This window comes from Onychomys torridus, chromosome 1 (genome assembly GCF_903995425.1).
Source record: "Onychomys torridus chromosome 1, mOncTor1.1, whole genome shotgun sequence".
Taxonomy (NCBI): Eukaryota; Metazoa; Chordata; class Mammalia; order Rodentia; family Cricetidae; genus Onychomys; species Onychomys torridus.
This window is the reverse complement of record NC_050443.1, coordinates 129,431,144-129,443,671: the sequence shown is the minus strand read 5'-3', so window position 1 is coordinate 129,443,671 and position 12,528 is coordinate 129,431,144. Positions and strand designations below refer to the sequence as shown.

General features: G+C 49.1%; 1 protein-coding gene across 1 annotated transcript in view; it reads right to left on the bottom strand.

Moving 5' to 3' along the window:
• Positions 1–12,528, bottom strand: part of Vwce (von Willebrand factor C and EGF domains) — a 31,672-nt gene that overhangs the window by 15,170 nt on the left and 3,974 nt on the right. Inside the window, exons 5-10 of the mRNA XM_036177932.1 lie at positions 10,167–10,283; positions 7,197–7,313; positions 6,306–6,434; positions 4,234–4,655; positions 4,061–4,154; positions 2,514–2,596 (exon numbers count right to left, since the gene is read on the bottom strand). Coding sequence (XP_036033825.1) covers positions 2,514–2,596; positions 4,061–4,154; positions 4,234–4,655; positions 6,306–6,434; positions 7,197–7,313; positions 10,167–10,283 — 962 coding nt within the window. The remainder of the gene's footprint in view (positions 1–2,513; positions 2,597–4,060; positions 4,155–4,233; positions 4,656–6,305; positions 6,435–7,196; positions 7,314–10,166; positions 10,284–12,528) is intronic.

The window sequence follows — 12,528 nt, the reverse complement described above, 5'->3', positions numbered from 1 at the left end:
TCCAGAAAAAAAAGAAAAAAGAAAAGAAAAAAAAGACAGATAGATAGATAGGTAGGTAGGTAGGTAGGTAGGTAGGTAGGTAGGTTAAAAACACTTTCTACAGGCGTTTGGTTCCCAGAACTCACATCAGGCAGCTTACAATAGCCCTTAACTCTAGCTGCAAGAGATCTGATACCTTATTCTGACCTCTGCGAACACCCCTGCACACATACACAATAATGAAGGGGTTAGGTAAATGGCTCAGTGGCTGAGAGCACTTCTTGCTCCTATAGAAGAACCAGGTTCAGTTCCCAGCACCCCCAGGGCATCTTACACCCATCTGTAACTCCAGTCCCAGGGGATCTGACACTCTTTCTTCTAGCCTCCAAGGACACCAGGCACCAAGGGCACCAGGCATAGACACATATGCAACCAAAACACTCATACACAGGAAAATACATAAATAAATCTTTTTTTTTTTTTTTTTTTGCCTGCATGTATGTCTCTGCCAGGTGCCAGATCCTCTGGAACTAGAGTTACAGACAGTTGTGAGCTGTCATGTGGGTGCTGGAAATCAAATCTGGGTCCTCTGAAAGAGCAGCTGGTGTTCTTCACCACTGAGCCATCTCTCCAGCCCATAAAGTTAGTTTTTTAAATAAATAATTAAAAAGTCAAAATAATAAGTACTTTTATTTGAGAGAGAATCTCATAGCCCAAGCTGTCCTGTCTTGGAACTCAGTATGTAGACCATGCTGGCCTCAAACTCACAGAGATCTGCCTGCCTCTGCCTCTCAAGTACTAGGATTAAAGACATGCCACCGTATCTGACACACAAAAAACATCTTTAAAAACAATTTTGAAGTTAGACTAAAAAACAAAACAAAAAACAAACAAACAAACAACAACAACAACAACAACAAAAACCCCTCTCTAACATTAGGGTCATCTAGACCTGAGTTCCACTGTCTCTGTTGCAGAATATTAATTTGACTAGGCAAAGATGTGTTACATTTGTTTATACTGCATTTAACTATGTAAAGATATATTGCTGTTTTACATTGCCTGCCTAAGTAAGGCACATTATTGGTCTAATAAAAAGCTGAATGGAGGGGTTGGGGATTTAGCTCAGTGGTAGAGCACTTGCCTAGCAAGCAAAAGGCCCTGGGTTCGATCCTCAGCTCAAAAAAAAAAAAAAAAAAAAGCTGAATGCCCAATAGCTAGGCAGAAGAGGGACAGAAAGGGAAGGCAGGCAGGGGGAACAGGAGGAGGAATTTGGGCTGAGGGAGAATGGGGGATGAGAGATATGACAGCCAGACATGGAGTAAGAAATACAGAATGAAAAAAAGGTAAAAGTCCCAAGGCAGCCGGGGGTGGGGTGGGTGGTGGGGGATGGGGGGTGCATGCCTTTAATCCCAGCACTCGGGAGGCAGAGGCAGGAGGATATCTGTGAGTTCAAGGCCAGCCTGGTCTCCAAAGTGAGTTCCAGAAAAGGTGCAAAGCTACACAGAGAAACCCTGTCTCAAAAAGAAAAAAAAAGTCCCAAGGCAAAACATAGATGAAAAGAAACAGGTTAATTTAAATTATAAGAGCTAGCAAGAAATGAACCTAAGGTAAGGCCGAGCTTTCATAACAAATAAGTCTCCGTGTCATGATTTGGGAGCTGGTTGGTGGCCCCAAAGAAAGCCTGTGACATATGTCTCCACGAACAAGGTTTTAGGCAAAGGATACCACATCTCCAGGGGCCACCACGGGTCTCACTACACAAAAACGGGAGGACGCACACAAGTTCCTAGCCTCTGCATGCTTAGCATACAGCAAGAACTGGGTGAATGCAACTGGCATTCTGTGCGTCCCTGATCACACACCACCCTATCCACCATGGTGGCCAGCCCTGTTTACAGATGGTCAGAGGGCGGCAACAAGAACTGGTAGACAAAGCCTGTAACAGACTTCGGTTCAAACCTCAGCTCTACCAGCTCCCAGACTCCATCTTTGAATCTGTGGATCAGGGACAGCATCGCACACCCTGCACTTGCTGGGAGCCTCTGGTTAGGGAACAGAGGAAGGGCACCAAGCCTGTGCCTGACATACAGTGGGTGCTCAAAATCAAATGCATACAGGCAGCATCTGGCACAGCAAATACTTATGATTACTCTTTGAGGAGTGAACTTTCCAGAAGCAGAAATATTCTTAAGAAGGCCAGGGAGCATAGTGAGGCTGCTCTCCCCCACATGGACACCTTTGTTGTGGTAATAAATATTTTGCCTGGAGAAAACTTCCCTGGTGAAGTTCCTGAGACAGCTCCATCCCTCCCCTTCCCAAACAGGTGGACCCTGTTCTGCCCTGGCTCTCTCCTGCACAGCATACACAGCCTCCCAAGTCCGTTGGCCAGAGCTTGGATGCTTCTAGGGACCCTCTCAAGCTGTTTAGACCCAAAGCCCTGAAGCAAGCTCCCTTCAACATCCAGTCTGTTCCCCTCCTTGACAACACCCAAAGGCTAAGAAAACAGCCAGTGGGGATCTCAGGTTGCTCACCAGACAGACACACACAGTGCAGTTTTCCTCAGGAGGTGAAAACACATCCCCTTCTTCTCGGATGGCACCACTGTGAAAGCAGCCTTAGAAAGACAAACAAGAGATGGGGACATCAGCTTCCTCGAAGAAGAGGAAACCTGAGGTCTCGACTTTTCCAGGAGTAATTGTTAGGATCCTGCCTTCACTCCTGCACATGCACAGTTGGGGTCTTGCGTCTTAAATCATCAGTGTACACTGTCGACTGTGTACACGCCTTAAAAAGCTGGATGCAGACCGCACGCTCTCCCTCTGCTCTCCACTCCCTGCTCTGCTCTGCTCCCCTCTTCCCCCACCCCACCATCTTTCTCTCTCACCAGGCCTGGCCCCCCTCCCCCCTTTTTCCTCCTAATAAAGCTCTGAACACTGATACTGGGTTCTGTTGTGACTGTGACCTTTCCACGTCACAACCAACACCATCACCAGCACCGATTATCATCCTTTCGGTAATATTTCTGGAACCCCCTCTCACCACCCTGGATGCCCCAGCAGTGGCAGACATAGCTTCCTTGAAGTGAGTGGTCCTAGGACCTCTGGGAAACAATGTAGGAGACACATGTAAGATCAAGTGGCCCTGAGAGTGTTCGTTCAAGCGTGTCTTGAGGAAGCATCACTTTATTCCCATCACACGGGACAGGTTAGGTTCCAAATGGGGAATTCTAGCTTCATTTACCCAAGCGGTCTTGCCTACAAGACCTGCAACTCAGCTATTGTCACCATAAAATGGAAATATCTCCAGGCAGTGGTGGCGCACACCTTTAATCCCAACACTTGGGAGGCAGAGGCAGGTGGATCTCTGAGTTCGAGGCCAGCCTGGTCTACAGAGTGAGTTCCAGGACAGCTAAAGCTACACAGAGAAACCCTGTCTCGAAAAACAAAAACAAACTGACAAACAAAATGTAAATATCACAATGTCCCCAGCAAGAAACCTGAAATGATCCACAATCTTGGTTATAAAGAGAACTCAGCTCTTTCCATCAGGGCCCTCTATATGACAACCAGTACAGGCACTTCTTTGCCAGACTCTGGGGAAAATTTTGTTTTAAATGGTGATGCAGATTGAATCAGGACCTACCTTACACATACTAGGCAAGCACGAAGCCCCAGCCCCAGCCAGGGCCTGGGAGAAAGGCGAAATGACTGTCCTCCGGCAACCCAAGGGCAGGTGGGACAGGGGAAGGGACAACAGAATGGAGCTGGACTCATGGAAGGAAGGAAGGATTGAACAAAGGAGGGAGGGAAGGAAAGAGGGAGGGAGGGAGGGCAAGCAGGCAAGAAGGGTGGCCTGATGAATGAATGGTTCTCCTTGAAGAGTACTTCAGCATGGAACTGAGATTCCAGATCAGCAGTTTGTCTGTTCTCAAATCTACCCCTGAACCTCCTATCAGAATCAACCTCCCAGGTGACTCCAAGAACCCATTGTGGGGAAAGTTGAATAATAAATAGCCTTTGGGCCTCAAGAGGCTAGGGAGAGAAAGAGCAGGGCTGGGTCCCTCCCCATCAGCTCTTACCAGTGCAAGAGGGGCAGCATCCCCCATCTCTGGGGGGGATCGGATGGGAACAGGTGGTGTTACACCTCACTTTTCCACAGGTCACCTCTCCATCCTGGACACACGAGCTGGAGTTGCAGTCACGGTCAGACCCCAGACACTCCACCAGGGCAGCCCGGGGACTTCACACCTACCCGGCACAAGCACTGAGAACAGCCAGGCTGGCTCCAGCGGCTCCCTGATTCATACGTGGCTCCCTGGTGCTGGCAGGAGGAGAGCCCTGTTCCCAGCCTTGTGCCTTCTGGGCCCCTGGGTGAGGAAGGGGTCCCTACTGCCTCCCCCTGGAGGAGAGAGGGGGGTCCGAGGGTCCCCAGGAGGGAGGAACTTGGCCCTGGGGTGGATAGCAACTGTGTGGGAAAGAATATGGGTAGGGCCAGGCTGGTAGATGGCTGATAGGTTGTTCTGACTCCAGTGGGGTATCCTGGGGCCCCTGGGGGAGGGCTGTGTCCTGGGGACAAGGCAGGCTGGCCTGCCTCAGGAAGGAGCAGGGACATCTTAGCAAGGTGCTGCCGGGGCTGCAGGATGGCAGATGGGGCCAGAACGGCCTTCGGGAAAGCTGAAATGGAAGCACAGGGGCTCCTGAGGGAGTCAGCAGGGGCAGGAAGTGGGGTTCTGGGGTCCTAGACTGGCCCAGCAGTTTCCTCATTAACATAATGTAACCAGCTGTGAACTGCTGGCCACGTTGACAGTCACAAGGGAAGAAGGCAGGGAAAACACTAATGGGCAAGAAAAGGTCCCAAGCCAGCGAGCGGCAAGGGGTCCAACAGCGCCGAGTTCGCCTGCGCTCCTTTCTTAATAGCTACAAAGGGAACACAAGTTTCCTGATTTCCTGAAACTAGACCTCCAGGGTCCATCCTGGGAACAAGTGTCCCCAGCTGCTGAGGGCTGCGGGCTGTGTGCCCTGCCTGCCCCCTAACTGTAGCTTCCCTGTAGGGGCTCGGGCTCAGGATGAGGGGTCAGGGCAGGTTCTCTCCAGCTTCACAGCAGACTGCCCCCACCGTAGGAGGAGGATTACTTGGAAGTTCAATGGGAATTTTCCCTATGGATGAGCGTCCCCTTGCCAGGGGGATGGAGAATCCCTAAGGGCCTGTGTCACAACTTTCTTCATCGTTATTGGTTTGTTTTGGCTTGGTTCTGTTCTTGCTTTTTACCCTTGTGTGCCATAGCTGGGAGCAGTGAGGCAGGAAAGGATTGGATAAAGAAGTCTTGCGCCGGAGAGACTTCTCAGGGGTTAAGAGCACTGCCTTCTCTTGTGGAGGACCAGGCTCAGTTCCTGCAGCCACATGGCAGCTCACAACCATCCATAACCCCAGTCCCAGACCCCAGTCCCAGGAGATCAGACACACACCCCCCCTTTTTTTTTTTTTGGAGCTGAGGATCGAACCCAGGGCCTTGCGCTTGCTAGCTAGGCAAGTGCTCTACCACTGAGCTAAATCCCCAACCCCTTACAGATCTTTTTTTTTTTTTTTTTTAGATTTATATATTTATTATGTATACAGTGTTCTGCCTACATATATGCTTGCAGGTCAGAAGAGGACACCAGATCTCATTATGGATGGTTGCGAGCCTCTGGGAATTGAACTCAGGACCTCTGGAAGAGCAGCCAGTGCTCTTAACCGCTGAGCCATCTCTCCAGCCCCCAGACACCCCCTCCTGACCCTCCTGGAGCACATGGTACACATACATACCATCAGGTAAAACACTCTCAATCCACATAAAATAAAATAAACAACCTTTTTATTTAGAAAAAATAAAAAAACAGGCTAGAGAGCTGGCTCACTGGTTAAGGGCACCAGCTGCTCTTGCAGAGGACTCAGGTTCAGTTCCAGCACCCAGATGGTGCTGTAACTCCTGTTCTAGGGGATCTGACACTCTCTTCTGACCTCCACAGGCACCAGGCACACATATAAGCAGGCAAAACATTCATATGCATAAAAATGTTTTGTAAATAAATTTTAAAAATGTAAAATGGAAAGAGAAAGAAAGAAAGTGGGGTATTGACAGAAGAACTGAAAAAGGGGGAAATTAAAGAAGGGATCTGGCCTAGAGGTAGGGCCTGTGTGTGGTTAGGGGTGAGGCCTGGCACCACAAGGGCAAACCAAGATCTAAAGTGTGGCCTGGAGCCAGGGGAGCAGGGCCAAGATCTATGGGGTAGGGTCTTGTGCTGACTAAGGTCTAGAGGGCAGGATCGGGGCCTGGTGCTCACCTTCACAGGACACACGATCAGCTCGAAGCCTGAAGCCAGGTCTGCAGGTGCACAGGAAGCTGCCCACAGTGTTATGGCAGGTGTGGTGACAGATTCTCCTCTCCTGCGGTCGCCGACACTCGTTCACATCTGTGGAAGAGCCTCATTGCCATGGAGCCCTTTCTCCTCCATCCCCGAACTCAATAGACCGACAGAGTTCACCTCGAATTCTTATAGAGTCCATCCCGCTCCAGGGGACAAGATGTGACTCAGAATGCTGGGAATAGGACTGGTATGTATCAGCAGTAGCCTTGGAAGCTTCACGTATCCAGTGGTGGGTGTGTATCTTATCCCCAGGACAAATGAGTGCTCAACCCTGGTGCAAATCTCATATCCATACCTTGTGCAGTCTGGCATTCTTTTGTAAACAGTGTCTTAAAACTCACGATCCTGCTCAAAGCAGGCTTAAGACAAATACCTCTAGTACAAGGCTTTTTCCAAGCTCCTGGGACCCCATTTTTGATCCATGAACCAAACATGGTAATCCCTTTCTGGAAATTTCTAATAGTCTGAGAAAACAGGAGTCTCCTAAACTAAAGGAACCAAAACATAAAGTACTTTGTTTACCCCAGGAGCAAAGGCAGCCTAGAAAATGGGTGAGCAGAGAGGAGTCCTTAACATGTATCTGGAGAGTAGCAATGAGATCTAGCAGAATGGAAGAAGACACAGGCAGGGAAAGGCCAGCTTGGGGTCTTTCATGCACAGCGACATCAAGCATGGGATGGGAGTACTCTGAGCAGAGGATCCACAGGACTGGAAGGTCCAAACGATGGTCTTCCCAGGTTCCAGACCGACCTGTCCATCTTCCTGATTAGCAGCCTAAGTGTATCACCCACAGGCTGCAGACCTCACCTATACAGGAGTGCCGGTTACCGTGGAGGTGGAAGCCGGCGCGGCAGGAGCACTTATAACTGCCAATGCTGTTCTTACATCTCTGCTGGCAGGGAGTTCCCAGGCACTCATCAGTGTCTGTGAGGGGAGAAGACAAAGCTGGCACCCATATCTCAACAGGGCTTAGACTCTTCCCATCCCCCTCTCCTACCCCACTCAGGGCCATGGGGGCCATCTTTCCTAACTTCTCTGCCCTCACCATCTCACCCCAGCCCAGGCCACCTTGTCTCTAGGCTGGAGAACAGATGCAGCCTCCCTGAGTCCTCTGCCTCTGCCTCTGTTCTTCTCAAACCATCATCCCATAATAGTCTCCAGAAGGTCCTCCCCCAAGGTCATCTGCAATGGGCCCTCACCCACAATAAGCAGCATTCATGAGACCATTAAACATAGCCATGGGGGCCAATGAAATGGCTCAGCACACAAAGGTGCCTCCCTCCAAACCTGATGAGTTAGATCCCTGGGACCCACACCCTGGAAGAACTCCCAAAAGTTGTTCTCTGCCCCCCACATGCACAATCAATGTAAGAAAAATAAACAAATAAATAAACACAGTTATGGGCAGACAGTCCCAGCCATCAACTTTGCTCTTTCCTACCTTCTAAACACATCCCGTTCTCTCTTTTTGTTTGTTTGTTTGTTTGTTTGTTTGTTTGAGACAGGGTTTTGGTACCTATCCTGGATCTCGCTCACTCTGTAGACCAGGCTGGCCTTGAACTCACAGAGATCCGCCTGGCTCTGCCTCCCAGTGCTGGGATTAAAGGTGTGCGCCACCACCGCCCGGCTAACACATTCCATTCTGATGGTCCTCCCCTTGGACTCATATTCTGTCTACCCTGAATGTCTTTCCCTCTTGTCTGCACATAAAAGAAGTCTTCTGTGGACTTAAAAACTTTGCTCTACAGAGCCTCCCACATAGAAACTCACCCAGGCTGTTTGAAGCTGAGGGAAAACAAAAAACAGAAAAAAAAAACAAAGATAACCTCCCTGGTTGTCAGCAGAAGAACTCAAGCTATGGGACACTTGCACCACAGAGAGCCAAGGAGCGGTTTCAAAGCAACAACAACAAAAACAGATCTATCTGCTCTGCTCACCTGATGTGGGAAGAGTCTTAAAACCAATCAGCTGAGCTGGGTGGTGGTTGCACACGCCTTTGGGAGGCAGAGACAGGCGGATCTCTGTGCGTTTGAGGCCAGCCTGGTTTCCAAAGCGAGTTCCAGGAAAGGCGCAAGGCTACACATAGAAACCCTGTCTCGAAAAAACAAAAAACAAACAAACAAACAACAACAACAACAACAACAACAAAAACCAATCAGCTGCTCAGGGAAAATAAATTGGAAAAGCAACTGGGATGAGACGCCCAGCTCCAATATGATTGTGGGTAAATTGTTTAATTGTGTGAAGCCTCAGTGTTCTTCTCATAAGATGGAGATAAACAGTATCCACTTCCTAACTGTATGGATGGAATGATAACACACATGAAAAGTGCTTAGCCTGGTACCCAGCATGTGAGAGTTTGGTCATTAATAAGCCTGTATATATCCACATGTAGAACACGTGGCTGAGAAAGGCATGCAGGCAGGGCATCGAGACTGAAAATTCATGCTGAAAGCTAACTTCCCAAGGTGCAAGTGCTTTGGAGGTAGGGCTTTGGGAGATAAGTAGGGTTAGATGCTGTCACAGGGTGGGGCCTTAATGATGATGGATTAATGCCCTTAGAAGAGTCATCAAAGCACCCTGCTCTCAACATCTTGAGCAGACACAGCAAGAGCATCTTCTTCACACCAGAGAATCCACGCAAAGCTAGCCAGTACCTTGGCCTTAGACTGTGCCTCTCCAAGGGCTGAGAACAAATTCCTGTTGTCAGAAACTTAAGCAGACCAGGAAAGCAGGGCTCTCCAGGGTGGGCAGAGGAGGGCAATGGGAGAGAGGACCTGAGGCTCACACCACAGTGCTCAAAATTCTTGAATATGATGAAATTTCCCATGAAGATAAAATAATAATAGCACAGATTCAAGGGGCTTATTTTGTCTCCTCTGCCTTGTGTGTGACTGTGATGAGAATCATCCTCACATATCCATGCAAATCAAAGTCCCTTGGAAAGGATGACTATTGTAAAAGATCACACCCTGCCAGGTGTGATGGAGTATCCTATACTCCTAGCACTAGGGCGGAGAAGGCAAACTGGAAGTCAGGCTGGGCTGCACAATAACACCCTGTCTGCAAAAAGAAAACAAAAGGAAGACGTCTTCTCACTGGGCTCCTACAGCCCTAGTACCTTGCCCTAGTTTTTTTTTTCTTTTCCAAACCACCAGACTGGAGGGTGTGTGGGTCCTACAGCACAGACACCCCTAGAGCTGAGCCCAGCACCAAGGCTGGAGGAAGCTACAAACCCTCTAAGTGACAGAGACCACCCAGACCCCTCCCACTCACAGCCTGCATCCCTCCCTTCTCCATCTTGGTACCTCCTGCCCTGGGGGCATCTGCCCCTTGTTCTCCCTGGGACCATTCCCTCATCCCCATCCTTCCTATGACAGAAGCAGAAGATTTTAGAGCATCTTGGTTTAGAGCAAGTTCACCATGAATGCTGGGCACGGGCATAGTGGCACATGCCTATAATCCCAGCACTTGGGAGTCAAAGGCAGGTGGATCTCTGTGAGTTCAAGACCAGCCTGGTCTACAAAGCGAGTTCCAGGACTGCCAGGGATATGTAGGGAAATTCTGTCTCAAAGAAACAAAACAAAAGAGTCCACCATGCTAGACTCAAACCCTAAGTCGGTCTCTTACAAACAGAATGGATGTGGGTGACTCTTGGTTTTCCCCAGTAAAGCGGGAATTACACAGCACCCTTCTCAGAGGACTATGGCACAGAGAATGTATCTTATGGGACCCAGCAGGGCCTAGAAACCACTCCGGACACCTCTGCCCACTCACCTTGGCAGCTATGACGATCAGCAGACAACTGCATGCCTGGCCCACATTCACACACGAAGCCACCTTCCGTGTTCACACAGCGGCCCTCACAAGATGAGCTTAAACACTCGTCAATGTCTGAGGAAAGAAAATCCTTACTCTAACTGTGGCTGTGACTCCAGGAAAAGCGACCCCACTTTTGAGGGGTCATGTGTGGAAGATGGAGCATCAGTCAGCAAAGTTCCATGGCCGTGAGGGGAGCTCCAGAAAGAGGAGATAAAAGGACAGGAGGGCCTGGCCCCTACTCTTAACCCAGGTTAAATGGTGGGAAAGCATGCCTGAGGAGAACCATTTTGATGGTCCTTATGGGGTGACCTTCAGGTCCCCAAAATGACAGGGCCCAGTGAACAGTGTCATTCCACTAGATGTTCACTGAACACCAGGTGTGAGCAGGAGACTCAGGGAGGGGCTACTGACTGCTTCAAACATCTGGCTCCAAGGCCCAGAGGGTGACATACGCCCTGCTCAGGAATAACCTGCCATAGCAGGTGTGTTCTGGAAGAGTGCGGGGTTAGGAGAATCAGGAGCATTGAGAGCCTTTTCTGAGTGGGGAAGGGTTTGAGGGCTTGGGACTAGCTGCTGGGCTCTTTGGTACTGCACTGAGTCCCCCCCCCAACCCTCAATAGCCACCACTGTCCTCCACATGCATGTCATAACACACATACATAAATGGGCGAGGGGGAGAAAATGCCATCATGGTACCTGTTACTTTGAATACTAAGCTAAAATTCAGTTTAACAAAAACTCTAGTAACTGCAGCCCCGATTTCATGAAGAACACATACATATAAACCTTATATAGACACACAAGAGCATGTACACACCCAGATAAAGGAACAGAGAAAACACTTCATTTTGGTAGGAACACTCTAAGTGGGACTCAAGGAAACATTGACTTCCAACTTTCTGCTTACTTTCACATGCTTCCAAATGAGTTCTCATTTACTTTACTAGTCAGTGGGAAAACAGTAAAGCTTACTGTTAAAACTTTCAAAAGGGCAGTGTCATGGCACACACCTTTAAACCCCAACATTGGGAGGCAGAGACAGGTGGATCTCTGTGAGTTTGAGGCCAGCCTGGTCTACTACATAGTTTGAGCCTCTCTCAAGATAAACAAACAAACAAACACATTCCAAAAAGGGACAAGGCAGATGTCTCAGTAGGTAAAGGGCCTGCTGTGCAAACATGAGGGCCTGAGCTCAGGTTCCCCAGAATCCACATAAAAGCTGGGCACAAACAGCACACGCCTGTAACCTCAGCTTTGGGGGACACAGGGCATGGAGGCTCACTGGCCAGCCCTGCCAAATCAATGAGCTCTAGGTTTAGTGAGAGACCCTGACTCAAAAAATAAGGTAGAGGGCAATGGAGGGAGACACCTAATGTTGATTTTGGCCTCCACATGCCTGTGGACACATGTACATACACCACATACACAAACAAACAAACAAACAAACAAACAAACAAACACAAAATACCTCCAACCAGGCTTTTGCCTCTGAAGAGATGGACAAGAAATTGGTTATAGCAACCATCTCTGGTAAAGGTCACACACTCTGCCTACAGAGACTTAAAATCAAGAAAATAAATAATAGCTGGAAAGATACCTGGGCTACTGAGAGCACTTGTTCTTTTTTGTTTGTTTGTTTTTTGTTTTTTGTTTTTCAAGACAGGGTTTCTCTGTAGCTTTGGAGGCTGTCTTGGAACTCGCTTTGTAGACTAGGCTGGCCTCGAACTCACAGAGACCCGCTTGCCTCTGCCTCCCTAGTTCTGGGATTACAGGCGTGCACCACCACCGCCCAGCTATTAAAAACATTTTAAACCATCCCACAACTTAAAAAAGAAAACAAATAATACTTTGACAAAATAATCACTGAGTTTTAGTTCCCTCAGTTTTCAATGTCTGCTGACTCCAATCCTGGTTCCATGTTCCTCTGAGCCTAGCACCCTGGACTTGCTTTATCACTGCCCCTATTACATTGGAGCTGTCCTTGTCCTTGCCCCCTGTCCCTTTTTTGGAAACTCCCCGATAGCAGCCACTGTTTGGTCACCTGTCACCTCAATCCAACTCTGCTCTTGCCTATAAATACATGTGAAGTAACAGGAAGACAAGGCATGTTTTCCGGCCCCTCTCTTTCAGGTGCTGACTAGCTGGCTCAGGGAGGAGAGTGCCATTCCATCCTCCCCTTCCCCATCCCAGGCCTCTCACCTGCACACCTGATACCAACAGCTGTCTCAGTCATCAAGAAGCCCACAGGGCACACTCGGGCTACCTCCTGACAGCCACCATGGTTACAGGTGGATCACAGCCTACTTCCCGCGGATCC